We start from the raw sequence: 26918 nt of genomic DNA, 5'->3' as shown, positions 1-26918 counted from the left end.
CTGCAAACAAGGTAAATTATGACTCTTTCTATTATGAATTTTTGATCCATGGAAGTTTTATATTTGTAAAACCTTCCCTGAGCTGAGAAAAGCGATTTAAAAATCTTTTAGGTCACCACAATGTAAAGTCTATGGGCCGAGCAGGAACCCGCAGGCAGGGCCAGCGGGAGGAAAACCACTGCACGTATTCAGTGGGCTGTATACCCCAAGGAAACTATAAAAGACGGAAGGGTCATTACGTCACTGTATAGCGCATGATTGCAAATTGGTGACATACCTGAAAGTTCTTGGCTCAGTTAGTGTAGTGGTGAATGAGCAGACCACTCCTTCATCTCCCCTCTCAGTTTCACAGGTTATCAATCTGAGTGATGGAGGCACTGGTATTTTGGTGTGTTGTTATTTAGCTGATGTCTCATGGGTTTTCAAGGTACATTTTGTTTTATTTGTATGTTAATTCAATAATTTATTTGCATGCAAGTTACATTAATGTTACGCTAGATTTATAACAACTGGAGCTTATGCATATGTGATTGAGGTTAGTAACAGACTAATGTTATTAAGTTAGCTAGACTGATAATACCCTAACTAAATTAACTCTGAGCCCTTTAGCTAAAATTATGTAACACAATCTACAGTTTTTGATAGTTTTTGATATGGTGACCAGGCGTTAGGAAGATTAGCCACGGCAGAGCACCAGACAAATGGGATTACAGCCCAGGGGTTGATTTTTTCCTGGCAGAGGTTGCTTCATTCATATGATGCATTATTTCTTGATGAGTTTTCTAAAAGTTCCTGATAGCCATGAATGTATGCCTTTGTTGTTTTATAGCAGTTTTATTAAAGGTATTAACGGTTAGTTTTTAGCCTACCAATGCATAATTAATAATCAGAGGAGGTTTGTAAACATTTCATTTGAATACGTGATATTTTCATAACATTAGCTATTGGTAGCTCTGTCAATAATTGTAAAGCAACCTCTAGATCAAAATAAAAGGAAGAGAGAAGGAATGAAGAATACAGATTTTGTAAACAATATTTATTTATCATAAACTCAATATTCTCAAGGGACACTTCACTTGCAACTTTTTTTTTATTTGCTATGGTGCACATTTTAATTTGACTCACCATGAGCCCTGTAGAATATGCTCATAATAATCTTTGGATACTATTTGGAGACCAACAGCAAATAAATGAATGCACACATTTGGAAAAATCAGTCAGTATAGTATGCTTCTCCATGCATCATAGGCTTCAATAGAACTGGAACCAAAGTCTGGCACCAAGCAGAGCATTAGAACGTTGGTATTATGATGTAATGACCCTCCTTTCTTTGTTTCCTTGGAATACCACCAGAAGTAAACCCAGAGGCTAGAAACTGTTTTGACATATGTACCGAGCGAGCAGTTCTTATTGGACTGAATAGGCACCATTTTCCATCCAGTATCAAGCTCTCATAGTATATCCATGGAAAAACCATAGACACGACCAGGTATGGTTGTAACACTTTTTGCTTCAGCGTGTGAAGCTCACTGAATTTTTGAGTTTTTGAGTTCTCAAACTGTTGTACAAAGTACCCACATGTGTTTCTTTCTCAGTCATTCACTTGCTCACTCACTACAAACCCTTTATAAATACACACTTAACTTGGACAATTTGGTTACAGCTTGCATTAGAGGAGCATGTTAATGTTTTTATAATGCTTTATGTCTTTATTTGTGTACAATGTTCAGACAGACTGCACTACTTGTTTAAGTATTTACTTTTGAAATGACTGAAATTGAAGTTTAATTACCTGAATGAGCTCCATGCGTTGTTTTTCTATTACTTTCAAGTTTTGTACAAATGTTAAGCATCCTCATTTTAAAAAGCTGATTTGTCTTAACATTAACGTCTCAAATGGCTATGTTTATTCAATGGTGTAAATACTGTCAGTGAGTAATTATATCAAGTCACTGCAGTCATCCTGTGTTGTAGGTATCACTTTGGACAAGATACAGTCATATCTGTACTTACAATAGTTCAGAAAGACTGAAATATCCTATTCCTCAATTACAAAAATACGCAGGCTGAATTGAAGTCCAAACTTTAGAGAGTCAGTCAGTCAGTCAGTCAGTCAAATTATATGATTTTCATGTCCACAGGTCAATGCTACCATTGGCCTTTGTAGATATATTATGAATGTCAACACTAAATATCAGTTAATAGCTCATGATTAAATCATAGAATATACATAGTGGCAATCTGTAGCACACAGTTGCAACATGTCAACAGCACACTATCGTAAAATTACGTAATTTCCATGGTGTCATCTCACTGTTTTCTGTAAATAGTTGGCATAAATGGATTACATTAACATGTGGAGCATTTACATTGCACCAGCTGGAAGAGCAGCTGAGGGGATGAGAGGAATGTCAGTCTCAGTGGGGTCTCTAAAAAAACACCAAGCAAATGTGATCTATTGACATCCTGCTGCTGAAGTGCTTAGGGGTGAAAGGAATATCGACCACAGTATTGTTTTGATTTGTCTGCGGTCACTGAAGCCTGAACTTTGCATCTACTTGCTTAAATTTTGTTTGTCTAGGCCCTTCAGAAAACTGGGCCAATCAATGCTGTGAATGCGATATGTCTGTGAGTTCTGATCTGTTGTTGTCAGCACTTCATAGATTATTGCATAGATGACACATGTTTGTTGTTTCCTCAATAGTTTCAGTCTTGGCTTGAATTAGATGGGGATTACACACTTGTTCCATTGAAGAATTCATTGTATTCTTTCCAGTTCAATAAGTGTGCCAACAACTCTTTCCCAAAAAGAAGAAGAAGAAAAAAAAAATCAAGCAGCCTGACTCTCATCTGTCTCTGTCATCTGTTCATAGCGATGTACTGTTGGGAGCTTCTCCTCAGTGAATACCAGACTGATGTGCCACTATAAATTGTTTCTTGTCTTTCCTGGACCACCATATGCTTTAATCTGCTCGTAAGCAAAATGGATGCTGACACAAATGTGGAACATTTGTAATTCACTTCCCTCTGCAGAATTTTATATCTGTGTGTGACCACTGGCAGGATTCATTCTGCGCTGCTGCCTAGTTTTCAGTGAAAGTAGTAAATATTTCAGTGCTAGATCTTTTTTTTGGCAGGAATTTTCCCATATGATTATCAATAATTACAAACAGGCAAAAATACTGTTTGAATGTAACAGCAGTTGACAAAAGATTTCAGGGTCTGAAATCACGGCAGTACATCTGTCTGGACATTTTAAAGGGAGATTTCAGTATTTTAGAACATTTTTGTTAAATGTGTTTTTCCCCTCTTGAAATAGAATCATCAAATATGAAATGATATGTAATAATGCTTTATAAATGAATAAGCAGCTGGTTTGGTTAGCCAGCAAGAGGAGGAATCCCATGCAGTCAGCTACAACAACTCATCCAGAGGGGTATTTTACGTGTTTACTTTCAGAATTTCTACAATGAGTGCAAACTTTAAGTTAGAAGACCCAGGTTGAAATATACCAGGACTTTCCTTTAACGCTACAGAATACAATGACAGTGCCCTGGTGCAAAAAGCAAGGTCCATAAAGAAATTGATTTCCCTGTTATGTGTGGAAGAATTTGACTGGCCTACACAGAGCCCTGACCTCAACCCTTTGGGATGAACTGGAAGACTGATAGCAGGCCAGGCCTTGTTGCTCAGCATCAGTGGTTGACCTTACTGATGCTCTTGTGGCTGGATGGGAGGAAATCCTTGCAGCCAGGTTCTAAAAACTTGTTAAAAAGCCTTCCCAGAAAAATGGAGGCTGTAATAGCAGCAGATTAATGCCCATGGTTTTGGAATGAGATGTCAGCAATCACATATGGGTGTAATATTCAGGTGTCTGCATAATTTTTGTGCCATGTAGTGGAGATATGCACATGCTCGAAACAGTGATTATCCCCATTCAAATTCAATGTGTGAAAACATATTTTCAACACCTGAAACAAGCAAAGGTACCATGAACTACCCCCACTATTAACCCCCACTTTGGGTAAAAAATTCTCCCTGTTGCTCAACTCTTTTGACAGCTTCTCATTCAGTTTTCACATGTGTATATTTAAGGTTCTGGAAAAATCTCCAAATATTGACATCCATCAGTCTCTTGCTGTGTCTCCCAGCTGTTGGTACAGTGTTAACCAAGCTGTTAGTATTAGTGGTATAAGAGGCCTCAACTGAAATCCAACGGGGCATCCAAATGTGTACATACCTCAGGAAACGAGCCCTAAAACATATATCCATCTATTTTGATTTCTTTCAGTGACGTGTGTCAGAAACCAGACAGGAGAGCAAATAGTATGGAGTCTCATGTCATTTAGGATCAAACATTGTTCACTTAAGCCTATTAAATCTTAAAAATTAATATACATTTTGCAAGGAAATTAGTGTCAGGCGTTGTGCCAATATCATTACTCCTGTAGGTAAATCATGCATATAATTGGGGTGAAAACTATACTCCAAGTCAAACATGCTATTACCTCAGCAAGCCTGAGAATGTTGTTTTAAGCACAAAGCAGGATGCCAAAACGTTTGCCATTTTAGACAATTAAAATACAGTTGAGAACACCTTCAAACTATTCTGAAGTCATCGCTCTTTCAAATAAAAACTAAAAAAATAATCTGTCCTTCATAAGATTATTTAGAGACTCGTATCCAAAAAGAGTCAAGCTTGGTTTATCTGCAGTCTAATACGGTAAAACTCATTGAAAACGTATTAACTCTATTGCCACAAAAAACACTATTAAATTTGTTTTGTTTTTTTAAACAATAGATGTTTCTATTACTAAATTAACCCTATGGCAGCCTGCTTCATGAGAAACCAGATGACTGAAACCATTTCTTCCATCCTGTCACTTTGGATCTTCACCCTCCATTGACACAAAACACATTTCCCACTAGAGTAGCCTTTTCCTGAACAGCTGCCTTACATACCGTAGGCATCCTCACTGTTTATTATTGCGATTATATTGTGGGATTGTAAAAGATTATAATGGCATGGAAGTCATGAACATTTGGAGTTTCATTTCAAGTAAAGAGGAATAAGGAAAATAGAAGTATTGCGGTTATACTGTATGGATTTTTCAGGTCAGGAAGCAAAATTAAATTGCCTCCATGGAAACCTCTGATTGTAATGCAACTTGGCAAGGATGCCGACAATTATTCAGGTTGTGATAAGGGAGTTTTCATTATGGACTCAAATGCTAACAAACTTCATTAATGGAAGCATTTTTGGAAACATTTTTACCCCCGGCTGCATTGCACTCCCTTGTTGTAGACCATACAGAAAGCCATTCTTCATTAGAATCTGAACATTAATTTAATCTTATTCAGGTAAATTCTGTAAATGCATAATATTAAAATAGGTTTCATACCATATTGTTTATAATAGTCACAGCTTTGTGTGAGTTGACCTGGCTGATAACTCTTTGTCTGAGAATAGAGGAGCACTTTTGTTGGTGAGAAGTGTGGGCTTGGCCTCTCAGTGAGTCTATCTGGTGTATTGATTTGTTTGGATGAGTCACTTTCCTGATATACAGAGCTGTAATGTTCTCACTTTAAAAAAAAAAAAAAAAAGAGGTAGAGATGCTCTGTTTGCCAAGTTTGTGAACCCAGTATTAAATTCTGATGATATGCTCCTGGCACTTTGTTAACCACAAAAGCAGCCTCTGTACATGATGGTAAGGTAATTTAAATGGAGAAATTGAATTGTGGGAAGAGATGTAGTGGGTGAAGAAGACCGCAAGCAATCATTTCTCTTATGACCTCAAGCAATAATTGCACATGCTATATTTCAAACATAGTTCGGGAGACATTTACTGCTTTAATCAATTTTCAAGTCCGAAAAGGGCCCATCTAACATTACACATGAAGCACAGAAAAATTTACCAAGTCTCATAGGAATTACCCTAACCCTCATAGGAATTATAGTCAAGCAATTAATTTGGAAACAGTGATATGTGTTCACTAGCAACGTTTAGTTCCTGTGCAGGAACTCCCTGAAGAACCAAGTTTGTATCCAAAGTCAATCAAAGTTAAGTTTTTCCAATATTTAACCAAGACCACTATCTTTTACCTTAACCCTAAGAAATTCTCTGAAGACATATTTATTGAGTATCAAATACGTAGTGCCTGTAGGCTTGAAAGTTTGCTTCTGAAAAGTTTGTGGCTTTCTCGTTCATGAAGTTCAACAGCGTGTTACAATGGATGCCAATGGCAACCCAGAGTCATGACCATGACAAAAAAAGATCAAACCACTCCTGCAACATAATCCACTACCCTGCTGTTAGCAACCTATTTTTGGTTTATTCCGTTTTAGCTCGGAAATACGCTGAGGCAGAGACCTCATTTACAATGTAGCCGTGTAAAAATAAATAAATAAATAAATAAAAGAACCAAGGCTTACTTGGTATACTGTTGATATACAGTATGTTCCAATTTCACCAGTACATTACTAATTTCTGCAGAGTTTGGAAGTATGAGAAGGCAGTAGCACCTTATAGAAGTAGTGTTTTTAGCTTTGTGCTGGAGTAACTGTGATCTTTTGGAAAATACTGTATATACCACCCCAGTATGAATTACGTCCATATCGGACAAATCTGCCCCTCATAATTTATGTCCATTGCCATTGATCAGTGTGAACACAAGAAGTTGTGTCCTCTAAATGTAGTGAGGCAAAAAATTGGGGTAGTGCGTGAAGACTGTTTATGACTCGTCATGTACCTGCAATTAATGTTTGCCTTTTAATTAAAATTATTGAAACATTTTGATTGCCTAAACTTAACCATATATACCTTAACCATTTATTTTTTTTGTAAAAAGGGTTTTCCAGGGGGTTGAAGTCAAAGCTAACACTTTACGCGAGGTGACAATACACTCGTTACTGTAAGTGCAACAAAACCTTTGCGAGTAGAAAGCCAATAAGTTCTTTATCAAACCACCTGCTCAACAAGCATAAACATGTAGAAAAGTGATATTTTAAACTGCTTTGCTCGAAGTGTCCCATCCACCGCTGATAAGTTTGTATGTAGCCTAATTGTTTATATGAGTTTGCCACGTATCTTAACATTTGGCAAATTCTTGTAAATTTAGCTACTGGCTGAGACAAACCAGTACTTCCTCTCTCTACCAGCGGTACCTGAAGGCAGTGAATCACAATCAGCAGCAGAGGACAGAGGACATGATGAAAGCCTACGCAGAGAGCAGTTGTGCACACACGCTGTACAGTGTCAGAAACAGGTTGTGATAACAAAAAGGAAAAAACTATGAAACTGGGACATTAACAGGAGTAATTACCAATTGGGGGCACAGCGGGAGAAAGAGTTAAAAACAATGTTGGCAGGTATGTGGTGATTGGGTTACAACAAATGTATTATCTAGCCCAGAATACTTACCATGAAACATTACTGAGATTGTTTCTGTAACACCTGATTACCACATGCTGCTGATTTCTCCAACATCTGGGGGCATTTGTGTATTTGAAAGATGTAGGAAGCTTCAGATTCTTTTTATTATTGATGCATTATAGCCATCTTCAAATTGCAACCACATTGCATTGCATTCATAATCATATTTTACAAACATCCAGTGCTGTTCTTGTCTTGCTAGAGGTCTGCCAAACTCTGCAGGAATCAAATCTGTAATGAGATTTTAAGTGAGATGTTTAGCTTTAACCACATGCTTGAACAGTGTAACACCATCTCATCTAAATTAGTGTGTTAGTTTTTGGGGTTTTTTTTGCAGATGTGTATACTGGAAGTGTAAAAACATTATTATACACAGCTTCAGGTCTTATGTCTTAAGTTATGTATCAGTTATTTAACAGATGGTAAGCTTGTAATTTATAAATTAACCTCCCTCTCCCGTTTGGATACAAGAAGGAGCTGATTTGGAATTAATCCCAGTTAATATTTAAATGAAGATAATCACCAGTATTTTGATTAAATGTAAGGCAAGATTTTTTCAATATGGATGTTTACCATTTTAAATGTGTGTGTTCCTAGTTCTTATCCTAAAAGCACACATTGAATCCAAGAACGAGAGTGTGTTTATCTTAGCTCTCCTGGCTGTAAATCTTCATGGTTAACTTTGATGTGCAGATGCATCATAAAATTCCAGTGCTGGAAAGTACATTTACTCGAGCACTGTACTTAAGAATAGTTTTATACTTTATTTGAGTATTTCCATTTTATGCTACTCTATACTTCCACAGAGGGAAATATTGTACTTTCTACACTACATTTATTTGACAGCTTTAGTTACTTTTCAGATTAAGATTTGACACAATGGATAATAAAACAAGCTTTTAAAATACAACACATTGTTAAAGATAAAACCAGTGATTTCCAATCTTTCTGACTGTTGACGTCTTACAAAAAGCAGTGTGTAGTTGGGGTCACATTTCAGATGTCTATGAGTTGTTAACAGCTCACCAAAAAGTGATTTTTCCCTCTAAACTTTTCACATGGTTTCATTTCAATAAATGTTCAAATGATCCAATATTTCATCAAAAATCAAAGATTAGAGAAAAAGTCCAAAAACTGAAAACAGATGTGTAAAGATTTATGTATCAGAACTTTGTTTTTTCTTCTTTCCTCTCCCATTAATCATCTCACAACCCCACAGATTTCTCTGGTAGGACTCGACCCCTAAGTTGGGAACCACTGGCGTAAACTAGCTAACTGTATATAAAGTAGTTCAAACTAGCTCCACCTGCAGCAGCTACAACAGTAACATGCTGTTTACACACTAATGCTTCAGTATTAATAATCTAACAATGTCATATCCAGTAATATATCAGTCAGAGGGACCAAACCAATACTTTTACTGCAATTCTTAAATTACATGTTGCTGCTGCTAATAGTTATGTGCTTAGGTACTTATGTACTTTTACTTAATTAGAATACTTCCCACAGGACTTTTACAGTATTTTTACATTGCTGTATTGGTACATTTACTTAAGTAAAGGATCTGAATACTTTTACCACCACTGTAAAATTCTAGTGTTGTTGTCCATATGTTAAGAATTTACTCCATTTTTGGCAGACACGTGCAAACTGGCAAACTGGCTTCCAATGAGAAAATATAGGGATGAACAGCTCCTTTACTGAACCACGATTCCCACTATGAAATGATTCCCTAAACACAGTGCACAACAGATGGAAACAGTTGTACTCCATCTTTTTTTTTTCAGAGTTTATGTTATGAGGATATTATCTTTGCCAGGGATTTACTATGTTTCTATGTTTGTTTCTATGAATCAGCGAGTGAGTCATGGGAGAGTTTGTTTTGAAAATGCTTGGAGTATACATAATTACATTCTTTTCTTCATTCTTCATTTCTTTTTATGAAGGTGTTCTTATTTTGTCTCCCATTCTAATCCCATTTGTGTATAATGTGGCCATTGGGTTTGGATTTCATTTTGTGAAGTCTTAACAGTGAAAACAAGTGTTTCTAATATTTACCCTCATTTATATAAATTGGGTGGACATAATATAAGAAACACCTTTTAAACTTTTTTTTGGTGAAAAGAAAACATATAAGACACAAATTATTATTCATAGCAGAGTCTTTTTATATGTCTTAAAACATGTCTGGTGGGGGATCTTTAACCAACACATCTCAAAAATGAACATTTTAATCTTCATTAAGGTGGGTAGGTGCACCTAATAAACTGGCAAAATACTGTATATATTATACAGGCTGTGTATAGTGGACATTTAAGATTTATCTTATCTTATCCTTTTTTTTATATTATCTCAATAGCCTTTTATAGTAGGATGTGTGCTGATTTTTTTATCATCATGTACAGCATATGTAAAAATCAAATTCCTGAATTTACAGATAATAGATAAAGCTGTTTTGTTTTTTAATTCTATATTCATTATCATACAATTGACATGGATCATTTGACTTGAGTGGGCAATATCACAAACAGCTTGTTTAAATGAGGGGAAAGTAATTTACTCACATTGTCTGGTGTTTGTTTAATATGGATGCACCTGCTATATACTATACTGTATGTAAACTGTAAACCAAGAAAATGGATACTCAACATCACGTTGCATTGCAAACCTTGACCTTTAAGATTCATTTTTGTCCTTGAAAATAACAATTACACAAAAAACTCTTAGCTTGAGGTCGCTTATTGAGAAATTCTGGAGTTTTCAGCTGCAACCCATGGCCTTCCTCAATGGGTGGAGTTTGCTCAGTAGTCATCTGTTCAACTCCACAAACCATAATGATTGTGATTAGCAGAACATACAAACTTTCCGATCTTCTCTGTGGCCACAATAATGCAATGTGTCAAGAATGTATTATTATTTCTCATAGTGTAATGGGGAGACTTGTGTCCACATCCAAACTTGGCCAATGTTTTGCTGGAAAGCAATTATGACAGGGGATGTTGGTTAAAACGCAGCTCAAGTTTGTCCTGTCAACAGTGGTCTCTGTGATTACTGGGAGACCCTGTTGCTCCATTGTCCTTAGCGTGTTTTCTCATGGTTGTTGTGTTGAGTCATTGACCATTAACAGTTCCATTGAGTAATTGCATGCCGTTACCCTCCCTCCCACCTCTTTGATTCTCAGCTAATGTGACTCGGGGTATGGCTGTGCTTTCCTGACTGAAAGCCAAAGTTCCCAGCCGAGCAGACGATGAGAAACATGCAAATCCTTTCCAGATGTTCCAACCAATGGCCCTCATTTATCGGCAGAGGAGTCCAAAAAAACAGGGGTGATTTCCTCTCCTTCTACGGCAGCAAGACTGGTGTCCCCGCTCGGTGGTGAAAATATAAAGGTCTGTTTGTGACCTCACTCACTGACCCCATGAATGCCTCATAAATTGAAATAACACTACCTAGTCGATGCATAGCACTTAAATTTATGCTACCTGCAGACAATGTTTACATATTAAAGAGAGGAATGAAAAAAGCTCATCTGACCATGAAATCAGATTGAGTCTTTTCATGGCATGAGAATAATATTGTTTTAGACTCAACAAGGAATCCTACTTTATATTAAAAAAAAATAAACCTTAGATTTTGTGGCTCGTGCTCATGTGGTTTCAGACATCTGCACCATTATAGCTTTCTTTGCTCATGTTACTATTTCCTGCGTTATCCTACCTCCCTCATACTGGCCACCCTGCTTCTGTCAGGCAAGTGAGCGTAATGTTTTCTCATCATAAAAAAAGATTATGTTGCTGGTTTTAATGCGGTTAAAACTGTAAACCCAAGTTACTGTAGAGGGAAACGTTTAATTAAAAAGCAAAACAACAAAAAAACAAATTGTTTTCTATTAAAAATGACTTGTTGGCCAAACACAGCATATATAAGTGTACAAAGATGATTAAAATGCAAATTTCAAGGCAGAGTGGTTAGCTATCCTGCTGTGTAAAATCAACAGGCTTTAAAATAGCCACAGACAATCCACACTTCTGTTGATTCCCATAAACAGCTGGCGTGTGCAGAGCCAGAGGAGCTGTGATCCAACTTGGCTGCCTACCTTGGATGCTACACAGGTGGTAGCTGTGGACTGATGCTTAGGTTGAGTGTGTGTTTGTGTGTGTATGGTGATGGTGGTGTGACAAAACATTCATTTTATTAATTCTGTAAGTATCAAGGTGACATAGTTTGATACAAATGTTTCATGTTTTATTATTATTTATTATTATTATTATTGCTGCATTTTTATAATAAAAGCCAGATTACCAAAGCAGACGACTGCCCCAGATTCCCCATGGACCCCAAAGGTCACAGGTCGACTGTATGTTACTGGGTTTCAGTACATTGATTAATCTCAAATATGTTAGAAAATTTGCACTATGAAAGTACAATATCAACTAAGGCGGGTCCTGTGGCCCTGTATAGTAGACATGCGTGTTAAAATCTCATTTTTAAACTTTATAATTTTATTCTCACCACAACATCCATACCTTTGAAGCTCCTCTAGGGCTCTTGATCAAATCACATGATCTTCCGCAGCAGATGGAATTTGCTGAGTGGTCATGGAGATCAACCATAAGCTTTTAAGCAAACATGGAAGATAAGTCCTCATAGTGCTCATAAAAAAATGGAAATGGCACATCTACAATTTCAATACAATTCATGACCATTGGGCTCCATCTGCTGATGAAGATCATGCGATATGATCAAAAGCTCCAGAGTAGCTATTAAATGGACCTTGTGGTGAGATCGTTTTCTCATCTTCTGTTTCCAAAATCAAGAATAAACTTTTAATCTTGTTTTTAAGATCTTTCTAGGTTCAGTTCATATTTTGTTGATGGTGCCTATTCCAAATTACCACAAACTAACTGACACCCGTTATTCCAGCATAGTACATAGTTATTTTAAACCATAGTAATAAAGCTGCTACCTCTGTGTTCACTGTACATAATGGGAACTTGGAGGTGATATGGTACAGTATGCAATGCACAGATGGTGGTGTATGGGGATTGACCCCAAAGTAAATTTTTATCCCTGGTACTAATACAAATTAAGTAACACATACACTCATAGAATGATTGATTTAAAAAATGTTGTAATAGATTTAGATTTTGTGTGCAAGAAAGCAGACTCCTAGTAGAAACAAAGCAGAGTTTAGGTCAGGATGTTCCAGAAAGGAATTGCCTGGAAGAGGTTCAAAGTGTTGAACTGTATCCCCTAATTCTGCAGGCGATACCTCATACCACCCAACGTAGCTGCTACTGGTGCTCATCATTTTTTTTGGAAAGCCTCCCGAAGCTCAGTGAGATAGCTCAGGAACACATGTTGTAAACACCATCATTCATTTCTGCATGACACCATGTCTGCTTAGCAAGCAAAACCTTTATTCAACTCCCCCAACCTTTCACTGCATCACTGTTACTCAATTCCATCTTTATCGTTTTGCTCAGCGTACTTTCCCTAATTAGTTAATCTGTCACTAGGTTTTATCTCATCAAATGTTGTCAAAAAATCAAAACAAAGATTGCCTGCTCACATTGGTATCAGGGGTATGACCCCAATCATGTGAGATGCATGTTATATGTCTGGTGTCAACCAGAAATTAACACAGCTGTGAATATGACATTAACATAAATACCCATGGTTTAAAACTTTCTTCGTTAGCATGTTAATCATCTTTGTGTTGACTATCAAAGTTCAAATATTCATTATCAAATTAAATGTCATGGACCATGACATAGCAAAGATGCACTTCTAAACTAAATACAGAATGGTAATGGTTTGTCCCTCAGGTTAATGCCTTGCAGATGGAGCAGCATGAACTTTAATTCCTACCTTGTAACCAACAGTAAGAAAAACAGATTTGACACAAATACCTGATCTTTATATGTGAATTAAAAAACAGATAAGATTTCCTGGTGAATCATCAGACTTGTTTTTACCAGATTTATACTGGTTATTGTTGCAACAAAATTAAGCTGTTTGGGGTGTTTAAGCTTAAATTAGCTTCTACTCAGGTTTTACACCTCAAACATCACAGACCCAAGTCTAAATTCTGTTTCCTGCTGCTTTTGGTTTGGAAGAAAGCTTTTCTGTTCATATACTATATATTGAATGAATTATATAAAGTGACAAGAGTAACATATCCATTCCCTAATTCATTAGTAATCTCCTTAAGGTTAACCTTCACAATTATATTCCACACTTTCAGTTTGTAAGTAATATCCTGGGGAGTTCTTCTGGCCGCATTTCACATTCATATGCAGAGTGAACTTGGGAATGAATCTGGGACTAGATTCATTCCAAATTTGCATACAGTACGTGTCACACTATTTCGTCTTTGTTACAGGAATGTTAATGCTAATAACAGTTTGCTTGTTTGCTGTGATAATTGATTTGTTCAGAAAACGAGCCATGCAATGTTGGGATTTATCTTGGGAGAGCAGTTAACCAGTTTTAATGCCGTTTGCTCCGAGTACTCAGGCAAGAGAGAAATACACCCCCGCACAAAGAGATAACTCCACTGACACCTGCTTCAGTAATCCAAGCATATTTGACAGAATATATGAAATTGAACCCAGGTTCTATTTATTATTTTAAGCCGTCTACCATAAAAGGAACACATAAGTTTCAAAAAATGCTACAAGAATTTATTAACAATTATTCACAGCAGAATGGTAAAGGAGTGTGTAAGGGCAAGAGAACAAGCATTTAGGTGTTTATTATTATCCCATACATTTTATAAAGCAATGAAGAATTTCCCACATCTGGTATATGCACCAATGCTTTTATGTTATACTGGGCAGTGTGAATTTTTAAGCCTGTCCTCTATTTTTCTGCAGGACAAACCTGGTGATGTTATCCAATGAAAAATGCCATTACCAAGAAATATTTATATAGATTTTGGATAATTTTCTTATTTTGGGGCCTTCTGGAAGGAAGAATTCTCATCTACGTTGGCCACAAATTTTCATACCTGCATTGTGGGTATCACTGAATGAACATTGCAGTAAATATGAGCATCACCTACTGTACTTAGTGTTGCTCTTTTTTTTAATGTTGCAATCATGCTCTGAACATTGACCTCTTCCTAATGTAACAAGAGAGATGCAACAAATGCTATTAATCTACCTGGTTAGCTTTTACTTTCTCAGTCAGCATTTCATTGGGTAAAATCACCCTACCCATTATCACACAAGGGTAGGCAAAACTTCATCTTGATGCTGCGACACAGGGAAGGTCAGGGAGTTATAGAAATAAACTTTTTTGTTTGTATTAGGTACATGAATGCACACATCAAATGTGTTTATCACTCCAGGCTCAGGAGTAACAAACATTTCATTTAAAAAAGTTGAAAGGTAGTTTGGTGATGGCATTGTAGGAAAGATTATTGGGTCTCCAATGTCTATAGTTTTCTTAAATAACATTTTGTCAGTATGAGTAACATGTCAAGTAAAGTACATTTATTTGAAGTTTGGGCTTATGTAAGTGCAAGAGAAAAGGTCATAGGGTCACCAAAATGTACTGACTTTTTCCTGTTGGGATCCCGAGCATGCCCATTAAATTTCATGCCTAATTAGACATATAATTTCATAACCTCCAATTTTTGTGAAACTTAAAAAAATATTATGTCAAATGATGGCAGCCAACTTTAAAGGACTACATCTGTGGAAGAAAATGTATGTTTGTATAGGTGTTTCCTTCAGCTGGAAAACTGCAAATTGAATATTTTATATTGGGTGCTTTGGAACTGTATTGGACTAATAGTTCAAAATGAAGCACTTCAAGGAATAAAAGTTGTGGCTAAGGTTGAAGCACTGAAAGATGTGAAAATGTTGAGAGTGTTTCAAGGGTCAGTTGAAGTGTCAACATAAAGTTTAAGCACTGAATACATTTGAATTGTAAAAGGAAGTGGAGGTGCTGAAATAAGTTGCAGTCAGGTGTCAAGTGTCAGTTCAAGTGAAAGCAGTAAAAGCAGCAGAGGTGTCACTTAGAGCGTAAGTGCTAAAAAGGAGGTTAAAATGTTTAAAATGTCAGACTTTCATGAAATAATCATATATTTTTCCCACAAACCTGATTTTGCCATGATGATTGGTTTGACAATGATTCAAAACAGGGTATTAACAAATTAGATGGATGTGATGACTTAAGCCATAACTTTTCTCATATGTTCAGTTATGGTATACACAGTGAGCCCACTTTTGATCTAGTAAGCCTTACACCTGTGATGGACTGTGCACGTGGGAGCCCACTGCATTCATGCAACAGATTTCCCCTTGGCCAGAGATTAAATTAGCACCATGTGCTAAAAAGAGCACTTTAGCATTTTCCTGGAAGAGTATAGATTTTATACCCTGCAGCATTTCATGACCACAGTGTCTGATGTGTCCTGCAGATGAATCTTTGCCCTGAATTTCACCATATACAATATATACGTGAGTATTCATAGTATATCCTTCCATGCATTCTTGGGGTCAGGGTTGAGAGCAATAAAGAGACAATTTGTGGAAGGGGATATTTTTAGATGCACTTCCTTAAAGCTTGCCCCATCCTGGGCTAAAAATGAACTGGTCTTAACTCTAAAGCCACTTGAGTTGTTTTAATCAAAGTTACCACAAAATGCCTTTCAAACATGAATGACATCAGCTCTCAGATGAAAAACAGCAGATGGCCCAGATAAGGGACATCATTGACTTCCTGCGTAAAACCCAACTGCCTCAGACCAAAAGACAACTTCATGGGAATATTGTGCCCCTGTTCAGTGAGTGTACACACTCACACGTCATCAAGGAAATGTCAAGTTTAGTTACCAGCAGCTAAGTTGCAAGAAACATAAAGATCAAGTGACTTATGAAAACATGAGAAATAGTGAAAGAGAGAAATTCGTCTGCACATATTACAAGCAAAATGATAAAAGGTTAATGAATATTGAATATGGCTTATTATTGGTGCATACGCAAACTAAGATGTTATTTTTTAGATGCATTCATAGATAAACTGCCACTGAGCCAGACTAAAACAACCTGCAAGCCTCCGTTTCCTGTACTGCCTCACTGTTCACCATCAGTCTCCTACTGTATACTCTCCCAGGGTATGAAAGCTGTGAATCCCTGAAAAGGTTACTGATCCTGAATTCATATGTGAATGTTGTTTTTCTCCCTCCTCAAGCCTCATATCCACCATTAACACTACCACCTTTCACAGATCTTGTAGAGGGACCATTTGTTGACTGTCAGTCAATGTGATGAGGTGTTGATTAGCTCCTTGTGAGAAAAGACTGAGTCTTGTGAGGCGCTGCTCGGGTCCATTGGTGTGGTAGTGTTTTTACAGGAAAACATGTATGTGTTCCCATGACATTACCAGGATGGAACTGTAGTAACTTAATGTTCAAGCTGTTTCTGTGTAAACATTTTCAGTTAAAAGGGAATCACTCAAGTTGTCTGGGTGGTTGTTTTTATTTATTTGGCCACTTTAACAAGCATACATATGAAGGAATATAATTGAGACTAGCTTATACAACTCCTGTCCTGTTAACCTTTTTTAATGTGAAGTGAACTCTGAATAGAATTTATATAATTTGTATTACATTTGTTGTTGAACTAAATTCTGAGGTTTAATCATACAGAATTATTAGAAAGAGGATTCATCTTTTTTTTATTTACTCATGCAAGCAGCATGGCTTTATGGATTGCAGTGGTGGTCTGTGGGCCTATTGGTTCAGTCTTAGTCCAGACTGAAATATCGCAACAACTATTGGATGGATTGCCATGCAATTTTGCACAGACATTCATGGTTCCCAGAGGATGAATCCTACCAACTTCGGTGATCTCCTGACTTTCCCTTTGGCGCCACCAAAAGGCTGACATTTGTAGTTTTGCCTTGGATTTCCATGAAACTTGGTACACACATTTATGTCCCCCACAGGATAAATTGTAATAACTTTGGTGATTCTTGACTTTTTATCTGGCACCACCAGCTGGTTAAAATGAATTCACTAATTTGTCCAAAACTTTAGTTCATGACCAAATACCAGCTAAATTTCAGCCATATGTTTTATGTGTGCTAATTATCAAGTGTTAGCATGGTCACATGCCAAACTAAGGTGACTGTGGCAAACACCACCTGCTAATCATCAGTATGTTAACATCATTGTGAGCATGTTGCCATGCTGACTTATGCATTTAGTTCAAAGCACTGCTGTTTCTAACTACAGCCTCACAGCTGTAGACTCATAGTCTGCTGATTATATCACCTGAAAAGAATATAGTCAAGGATAACCATTTATCATGATGGAGGAGGAGATTAGTATGTTTACCTTTTTAAGTTTATTGCTTCAAGAACTACGTCGAGTTAAATATTTTTTGTTTTGTTGATCAGGCAACTCACCATACCGTGTACCTCGGTGCAGGTTTTAATGATAAGCTGACTATGAGTGATCACATACATCACATTACAGATAAGATAAAACCATGTTTATTCTGCATGATGAACCTAGTGCGATCTAATATGTTGACTGTTGAAATGATTAAGATGTTCTCTGTGTCGGTTATGTACAAGGACAGGATGGGTTTAGTTAATAAAATAGAGGGAATAGAGCTGAGAGGCAGGCAACAGACAGATAGTGGACTCAGTCCTCTATAATAGACTGTAGAAGGTATTCTTTGGGATTATAGGGGATGAGAGACATCCTCTACACAAACCTTTATTGTGGACTGACATATTGAACACAGTGGCAGGCTACTGCCAAGCTACTGGCCACTCACACTAACTGGTGTTCTCTCTCCCCTTCATCCCCCTGAGTATTCGAAAGTATTGCAAGAGGTTTGTATGGATGAGATGAATCTGAGTGTTGTGGGTGTTTTTATGTGTGATATATTCTATTTTGTCTTTATCTTAGTGTCAGATAATAATGTGATCACTGCAATCTTTGTTTTTATGGATGTAAATTAACTTTAAACCTTGAAGCACTTTTTTTAGGGATCAGACAGATTGGATAGCAGCTTTATACCTTTCAAATCACAACTAGAAACAAAGGGATATCTGAGGGGAATTCAATTTGAGAACATAGCCAGTGATTAAGGTGTGGAGCTGGAGGAGTGAAAGCCTAGTTAGTGCAACAGCAGTGGAAAAAGAAAGAAAAAGGATTCTGTTTTAGGAAGATAGACAAGAGACTCAGAGATGTGACAATGTTGTAAGAAATAGGAGAGGTTGAAAACACCTTGGTGAGTGTGTGTCCCATCAAGGATGATAACAGGGAGTGCAAGAACATAGAAGAATAAGTGCACGGTCTTAATTATTACCATAGATCCACCTGCCACGCTGTGAAACATGTAATTGGTCCAAGCTGGGCAAGTCACACATCGAACAAGAGTGTGAAATTAACAAAATTACTACTCCCTAGACTCTGTCCTCTTTTTTTGTAACAAAGGCTGGCGGGCTTAGAGAGCCCAGCTCAGTACTATATTAAAACCCCTCATTTGCAGTTGTATGAAGGGGTCAAATTGAGATAATTGCTTGTCATCCACAATCCAGACGTGCAAAGACATGCAAACTTGCTGTAGTGTCAGCTCTTGTTAATCAAATAGTAAGTACATGGTGATATTTAAAATGATATAATTATCGCTAAGTAACTGACTTAAGATGCCAAACACAACAATCCTTACACAAATAGATGATTTACGAAACTAATGTGTGCAGTGTGATATACTGAAGAATGTAAGCTTTCTAGTACGTAGTTCTTGTTTGTAGTGAATGAGTCAATATTTGATGATGCTCTCTCTCCAAATCACTATGATTTACAGAGGGACTTTAGGGGGATTTACTGTAGTGAGGAGCCAATGTCTACGATTTCACAAATAACTTGTCATGACAAATAATGTCAAATCTAATACCGTAAAATGTCTCAATGAATTCCATCATTTGCCTGTAGGTTGTCAATCTGGGCCAACACATCTGTTAAACAGAAGAGAGGACCAAATGATTTGCAACAAATCTATTTGGTATATTTGAGACAACTTCAACCTATAAGAATTTTTCTGTCCAAATATCAGCAAAGAAAAAGCTGCTGCAGACCCAAATTCATGCTTCTATTCTTGTCATTTGATTTGATTGTGTGCATGATATACCTGGCAGTGTGTTGTCAGAGAGATTGGTTGATGGTTCACAGATCACAGGCATGTAGCATTTGAAATGAAATATTACTCTGACTCATTGATTCCTGGCTCAAAAAATATCCCAGATTCCAGCAACTGACAACAACAGGAGCGTGGATTGTTAATGACTATTGACTCCAGGTATTGTCTCTCATGTCAGAGTGTTTGATCACAGTGGGCCAGCAGCACATCAGTCAAGCATTCCTCAACATATGGTCCTACAGTATAAAGCACGCAAGTAAAACATGTGTATTTCTATTTAATGATATTTTTATGCAGTGTTACAGGAAAATAGACTGTAATTTGATCACCTTTATTTTTATGTTTTAAATATTAACACATTTATTTCTATTAAATGAATTTATAAAATATAGTAATATCAGTGTATTTGAATGTAAATGTTTTAAAAAAAATCTTTACTCAAGGTTCACTTAGTAGCTTTTTCTGAAGGTTTCAGAATTTGTTTTGTGTCAAACCAACAGTATTTATTTAGGATTTCTTTCTGAAATTCTTTCTTTGTGTGAAAGATTTTTCCAATTTGTCTATCATCTGATGCTCGTTATATCTCTGAATCTCTTGGAAGTGTAACAAACAATATCTATTTCCTCCCTGGAGACTTTTGCTTCCCAACACAAAGGTAAAATAGCAATGATGATTTCATAATGTTGAATTATGTTGTTACATCATATTCTGCCGCAGCACAAAGCAATTTTGAGCCGATGTGCTCCAGTGAAGGTGAAAGAACTTTGTGCCAATTCAGTGATTGTATCACAGTGCTCTGCGCTGTTCTCAATTTGTGCCATTTTGTTCTATTATCATTTAAATTACGCCATAATATCATAAGACACCTGAACAAAGCCAGTCAGGGGTGGCCTCTACTTAACATGCTGTAAACTCTGCAGCTTTCCTCAACCGCTATTTAAATAACTTTTGCAGGTGGACAAGACATACGGTAGTTGCCTTGCTATCTTTTTGTGCATTCATCCAGTCAGGGCTATAATTTTGCTCATGTCGATAACTACTGAATTACTATTCCAGTTGGTGATTTGATATCCAAACTAAATGCATGCAAAGTAGAATCTAATCCCTGTGTAATGTTTCACTGTCAGATGTGGAACTAAACCTGCCATCCTGTTAGCAATATGACAACAAAATATTAGGACAGTCAGAATCCCATGTGTGATGATCCATAATGCTGGGAAACAACGAATGCTCAGATTTATGTTATGATTTATCATATTCAAGACACTTTTTGGCAAGACAGTGGCCTATTTAAACAGGTGACATTAAAATGAATGATTTGGTTTTCTGGAAAGAGTGATACCCCTGTGGCCTAATGTTTCCAGAAAACATCTCAAATCACATTTTAAAGAGTAAAACATTAACAGTCAGTACATGTGACTGCGTAGTGCTGTCCTACATCTCAAATATGGAATATCATCCAAGCATCTACTCAAGGTTTAAATGAATGGTGACTAAGTAATAATAACTACTGCTGCAAATCACTTTGAACATAAGAGAAGCTTTTATTTTTGTCAAGTAAACTAAATATGTCTCAGCAAATCTTCACCTCGAAAGAGACCTTTGAAGCTCGTGTAAGCCATGTGTACTAAGTAAAAATATGGGTGTCATTGTAATTTTTCAAAAACCACTATTTTAGTTTTGGGTTTCCCCGTAGGAAGACACTGTAACTATGACTTGGCTTCTGTAAAGGCAAAATTTAGCTATTGGTAGTAAAGCCTAAGTTTCTTGGCACTAGAAAAATATGTTAGATGTCTCAATACTGCCAAAAGTATGACTATAACTACTGTTTTCCTCATAATGGTTGAGCAGAAGTATCCATTAAACTCAAGGGAGGCTTTGTGTGGTAGACAAAGAAACACAATTTGTATAATGCAAATTCAACTAACACAGGCCTTCATGAATTTTATCAGTTGTTGTTGACACTGTATTAAAGTGGTCTAGATTCAATCCTATGGCTTTTTTTTTTGATTTTATGGCATTGATTTCATTATATAAAGTGTATCATATAATTTCTTCACAAGAAACCAGACTTTTTTGGGTTCACAAAGAGCATAGTTCAGCTACTTGACATTATTTTCAAATAATTATTATCCCCTCATACCCCACTCGATGCCTCAATTTAGTTTATATATAATTTATATAATTTTAGTTTGGGAAACAGACTTGCTGGCTGGTTCTACAGGATAACAAACAAAAAGATTCACTTATTTTGTTACAATTTTGATTCATATTCTAATTGCGTTATTGGGTTTAAAGGGCAGGTTCACAATTTTTCAAGTCTGTCATAAAACAGTCACATTAACACTGAAATAGGTTTTTTTTTTTTTTGTTTTCTTGCTTTCTTGCTTTCCTCCTGATCATACTGGCCATTAGAAGATCCCCTCATAATGCACTTACAGCGATAGGGGCTAAAATCCACAAGCCCCAGTGTGGCAGATATCCACTAGATGAAGATGACTAACTCAGACTGCTGAAGCCTCATATAAGCTTCAGGTAAACTTTTAAATGCATTTTTGCACAAAATTACTGTGTGGACACACTGTGGATTTTAGCCCCCATCACTTACATTGGAAGCATATTTGAAGGGGATCATTAAATAGCCAGCATGAACAGGAAAAATGATTACAGCGAGGAAAAACCTTTTCCAGTGTTCATATGGGCACCTGACTTTTGTTTTAAGACAGGCTAGAAAATTGCAAACCTGTAAATCTTTTGAAAATGCACTTATATGGCTGGCAACCATATGATTTCAAAACAAATGTCACCATCGTGTGGTGAACTTTTGCCATTACATTCCTGGGTTTTTGTTGCCTCCTTGGCCTGTAAACCAACCTTTTACTAAACTGAAGCCATCCATTGGTCAGTGAAAGCAGACGCATCTTCAAAATCATTTCTGATTGGTTTGTTGGAAACCCAACAGCCAGCATGCATTTCTGAGGTTTACAATCTAGCTCTAGCCTTTTGGTAGTGGTCTGACTCCGATAATCAACAGGTCAGCGGTAAGTATTTGAGTTATTATACTGTAGATAACATTTAATTACTAACATTATTGTGTGATAGAAGGGATTATACCATCATACACGTCTTTGTCTTCGTCTTAAAGTTATCGCTCTTGGTCATACCCATCTCGGCTTTTTCAGCGTTGAGTTAGCAGGGTTAAGTTTGTTTCACTTAAGTTAGCTGTAAGCTAACTTAACGACGTTAACACTAGCTGACGACTCCTGCACACTTTTTTGGCCGAACTGCACATTTGAGCTGAACCGAGTCTTGGAAATTAGCTTTGCTGCTTTAAGGCTATAGCAAAAGTTGCTGCCTTGCTCAGCTCCGCAACAAATTCATTTTAAATGTCGCGGTTTGCATCATTTGTGAAATGACGACGTGGGAGGCGCAGTACGGAGCCAACTGCTCGTGAAGCTAGGTAACGCTAACGTTGCTAGGCAACTAATGATCCCGTTCAAAAGAATATTTTTACACGGACCATAACTTTATTTTTTTCTATTCAGAAGGTAACATTAGATGTAGTTGCGTGCATCGCATAATTGCGGGAGAAAACATTGCTTATATCAAAATGTCAACGTTAGCAAATTGGATAACCCCTAACAGATGTACCGTCAGTTACCATGGTGACAAGCCACAAGATATAACACTAAGGCTAGCTCATAACGACATGATCGGTTCCGTGCATATTCCGTGTATTAATGAAACGTTGACATGCTTTGTCAATCCCATGCTATCGTTATAGAGGACGTCCTGGTGTGAGGTATGGCCATGAAAATTAGAGTACACGCAGCTTAGTGCTTAGTGAAACGCTTCCGTTAGCATGACAGCAGCTGTGTTTACGTTGAAGTAATTGGATATTAGCTTAAACGTTGTGCTTGCTTCCCAATATATGTAAATGATTAATATGCCGTGTGTGCACAAAAGCTAGCTCACTTTATATTTCGGTGTCAGTATCACCATAGAAATGCTGCAGTGCTCTCCGTGCGGTGTTATAGGCTTCTAATCCGTTTTGTGCGTCTTATTTTTAGGGATGGGAGAACCGCCTGTGGTGATCCTCCAGCACCAGATGAGTGGAAGGTAGTGACGGTGCTAAAGAAATGTTGTGCTGCTGGGTACAATGAAGAAAATTTTCAGCTTCACTAAGAAGAAGAAATACCCATCTGGTACCCCTGACAATGGGAGTGTGCTCTCTGTTGGCTATGAATTGAAAGATAAGGACCTCGGGAAGGTTCACAAGGCTGCCCTCGCCGGTGATTTGGCAAAGTTGAAACAACTTGCTAAGAAAAATGATATCAATCAGCTTGACAAGGAAAATAGGTAAGTGTGGCTGTTGCAACTCTTCTCACATCCCAGAAAGTGTTGTCTTTGTTTGATGCTGTCCATGATCCTACTTGATATTGCAGTCCATGTGAATAGTTTATCAAGATGTTATAATTTATTTATCTCCATTAACAATGTATTCATAAGCTCCTGGTTTATCCACTCTGTTATCAGTTTTTATATTATAGTTTTTCCTGATTAACAAAATATGAGTTCACCAATAGTTATAGGATATAGCCATAAGGTTCATTTGATTAATCGATTGGTAGGCTTTAAACAGTTTGTCAAATTGTTTTTTCCAGTATTATTATCCCTTCAAAGATGAATGCAGCCTTGCAGATCTCTTGAAATTCTAGCACTTCTGAAATAACAAAGCAGATTTTTTTGTATTATTGCACAGATATGATGATATTATGGCAGCCCTATATTGTTCCCTGTCTTATGCATAATTGCATTTTTTTTTGCATAGCAGTGCTGCATTATGAAAAACCAACGCCTGGTATTTTAGCTGTTAACTACCAGCTGTTTTAAGCACCAAGTAAAATGTACATGACACTCCATAGTATCTTTTCTACTTAAGTTACAAGGTAGGATCTAGTTACCTGGCAATTTACAAAATGATATGTAATAGGGAAAAATAGCAGGCTATCAGATCTCCTCTAACCAATATACAACAAGACTAATACAAAATCTGCAGGAGTTTGTGAGTCAGAATTTTTAAAATATTAATCAATATTCATTTTCCCTTTTGAAAAGCACAGTCCTAACATTGTAAAATGGGCATTTTGTAATTGCACATTTGTTTTGGAACAGATATTGCATACCAGCTTATATCACATGTGTCAAGGAGATCACTATTTTTTGCACAATGAATGAAATCATTTGTAATAATAATAATATTCTGTTATAATGTTTTTATTAGTAAGAACAAGAATGCTTGCATATAAGAAACTCTCTCCTTCACTGTTACAGAACGGCACTTCATATTGCTTGCGCCACTGGACATGTCGAAGTGGTGCAATTCCTCGTTGAGAGCAAAGCCAAGCTTAACCTATGCGACAATCAAAATAGATCCGCCTTAATGAAGGTAATCCTGGATAGTGACACTCCAAGACAGATTGATTCTTAATTTTAATGTAAAACATATTGTGACAGTCATAGTTGGCTACTTTCTTCATACATTGTGTCAAAGCCTTGTTTCAGGCCTTGCCCCTGCATTCATGTCAATTCTCCACTATATCAGGCGGTGCAGGGCCAGCATGAGCGCTGTGTGAGTTTACTGCTGGAGAATCATGCTGAGCCGAGCCTGGTGGACATCAACGGCAATACAGCTCTACATTTGGCAGCAAACATCCCATCTATCTCCACTGCTGTCCTGCTACTGGAGCATGAGGCTGCCATCAATGCCCAAAATAAGGTAACTCTCTCTGGCTGTTTACCACAGCAGTATTGCTCAGCCTCAATGTCGGGACAGTCTTCAGTTAATTGTGTATAGATCCAACATAACAACACAAGGGGTTGAGTAACTGACAGACTCATGTATCTTGGTGCTATTTTAAAGGAAAAGTCATCAGAACATATATTGTTTTGATGTAGTTTTTTTGTCTTTACTGCACCTTGTATAAAGTTAATTGGTAAATAAAAACAATTTATGCATTATTTTTGTAAGCATCCAGACTTTAAGTGCCTAAAACCTTTGCACAGTACTGTACGTCTTTGTTGTGATAACCAACTGTGGACCATTAGGAGTCAAAAGTCAAAATACATACTGGGAGAAAGATGTATTGTGTATGTTTTGTCAGTAGACTAAACTAAAAATCTTGTAAATAAAGAAGGTTATTTGAAACAAATATACTGTAACGCTTCTGTCACCTATATTTGATATTTGATGATATTGGATAAGCAGCACAGAATGAGCTATTGCAATTCTGACAACAGCCAACAAATTAAGTGTAATCTAATTTTTAGGATGGTTTCACACCTTTGACTGTGGCGGTCCGTGAGGACCATATTGAGATGGCTGAGTTCCTCCTGAAGGAGGGTGCCGATGTGAATTTTTTGGACCAAGACCAAAGGTCAGTGCTAAACAGAGCACATTTGTGATACAGTACATTTGTAATGATCTTAATGTTACTGGATGGCTTGTTTACACTTGGTCATTTTACCTGCAGGTCTCCATTAATGATAGCTGCTGGCAATGGACAAATCGGTATGTTGCGTCTGCTCTTGCGGTTTGATGCAGATATTACACTAAAGGATACCAAAGGATGGTCAGCTGATGACTACGCAGTGATGAATGGGCATCATCCGTAAGCTGGGCTTCTTTATTTTGTTCCTATTTTCCTATTCTCCCTTTGTCCCTCTTTATTCCCTGTACATGCTCATGGTGCCTCTGCAAACCTGAAATTGAAGAAGCAAGTTCAAGCCAAACTCTCAAAAGACATTATAACATTTTCACTGTCTTGACTCTCTTTTAGTTGTTCCCTCCTCATAATTGAGCACGGTACCCAGAGGAAGGATGGGGCCTCCCTATCTCATCAAAGTCTGAGCAAAAAGAAGAAAAAAACGCTGCTGGGCAGTCCTTCCCAAGACGTTGAAGCAGGCTTCTCTTTGGGAGGACCAGCCACTGACAAAGATGGTATGGAGAGTTTTCTTCACATGATAATGAATGAAAGTGGAGTGAGAATATTATCACTTTAAAGTAGTTATATACTATTGTTGTGTCGATTCGTTATTGACCCTGATTATTTCATTTATTCCTCATGCAATACCCCTTGACTGGAACTAGAGCATGGAGCAAATGAAGCAGGGGGAGGTATTACTCCGCTTAGATGTAGATTTGTTTGCAAAATCAGTCAAATGCTGTCAATATCTTGCCAGTAAAGATCATTAACAGTTATTAAGTATGAACGGGTACTCAGCCTACTCCTGTTTTTAGGAAATGCATTTTTTT

At 37.1% G+C, this 26918-nt stretch overlaps 1 protein-coding gene across 8 annotated transcripts in view; it reads left to right on the top strand.

Annotated features, from left to right (window-relative positions):
* Positions 1-22268: 22268 nt before the first annotated feature.
* si:ch211-272n13.3 (ankyrin repeat domain-containing protein 26) overlaps positions 22269-26918 on the top strand; it is a 29186-nt gene continuing 24536 nt past the window's right edge. For 2 of the 8 annotated variants that reach the window (XM_042411401.1, XM_042411396.1), the window contains exons 1-7: positions 22269-22644; positions 23674-23962; positions 24938-25052; positions 25209-25382; positions 25934-26040; positions 26137-26274; positions 26443-26603. In XM_042411401.1, the coding sequence (XP_042267335.1) occupies positions 23763-23962; positions 24938-25052; positions 25209-25382; positions 25934-26040; positions 26137-26274; positions 26443-26603 (895 nt within the window). In that variant the 5' untranslated portion in view covers positions 22269-22644; positions 23674-23762. Of the gene's footprint in view, positions 22645-22700; positions 23064-23111; positions 23406-23673; positions 23963-24937; positions 25053-25208; positions 25383-25933; positions 26041-26136; positions 26275-26442; positions 26604-26918 lie in introns of those variants that run through there. The other 6 variants (XM_042411400.1, XM_042411399.1, XM_042411402.1 and 3 more) reach the window with 5 other exon arrangements.

The sequence above is a fragment of the Thunnus maccoyii genome, chromosome 5 (assembly GCF_910596095.1).
Source record: "Thunnus maccoyii chromosome 5, fThuMac1.1, whole genome shotgun sequence".
NCBI lineage: Eukaryota > Metazoa > Chordata > Actinopteri > Scombriformes > Scombridae > Thunnus > Thunnus maccoyii.
This window is presented reverse-complemented; position numbering and strand designations above follow the sequence as displayed.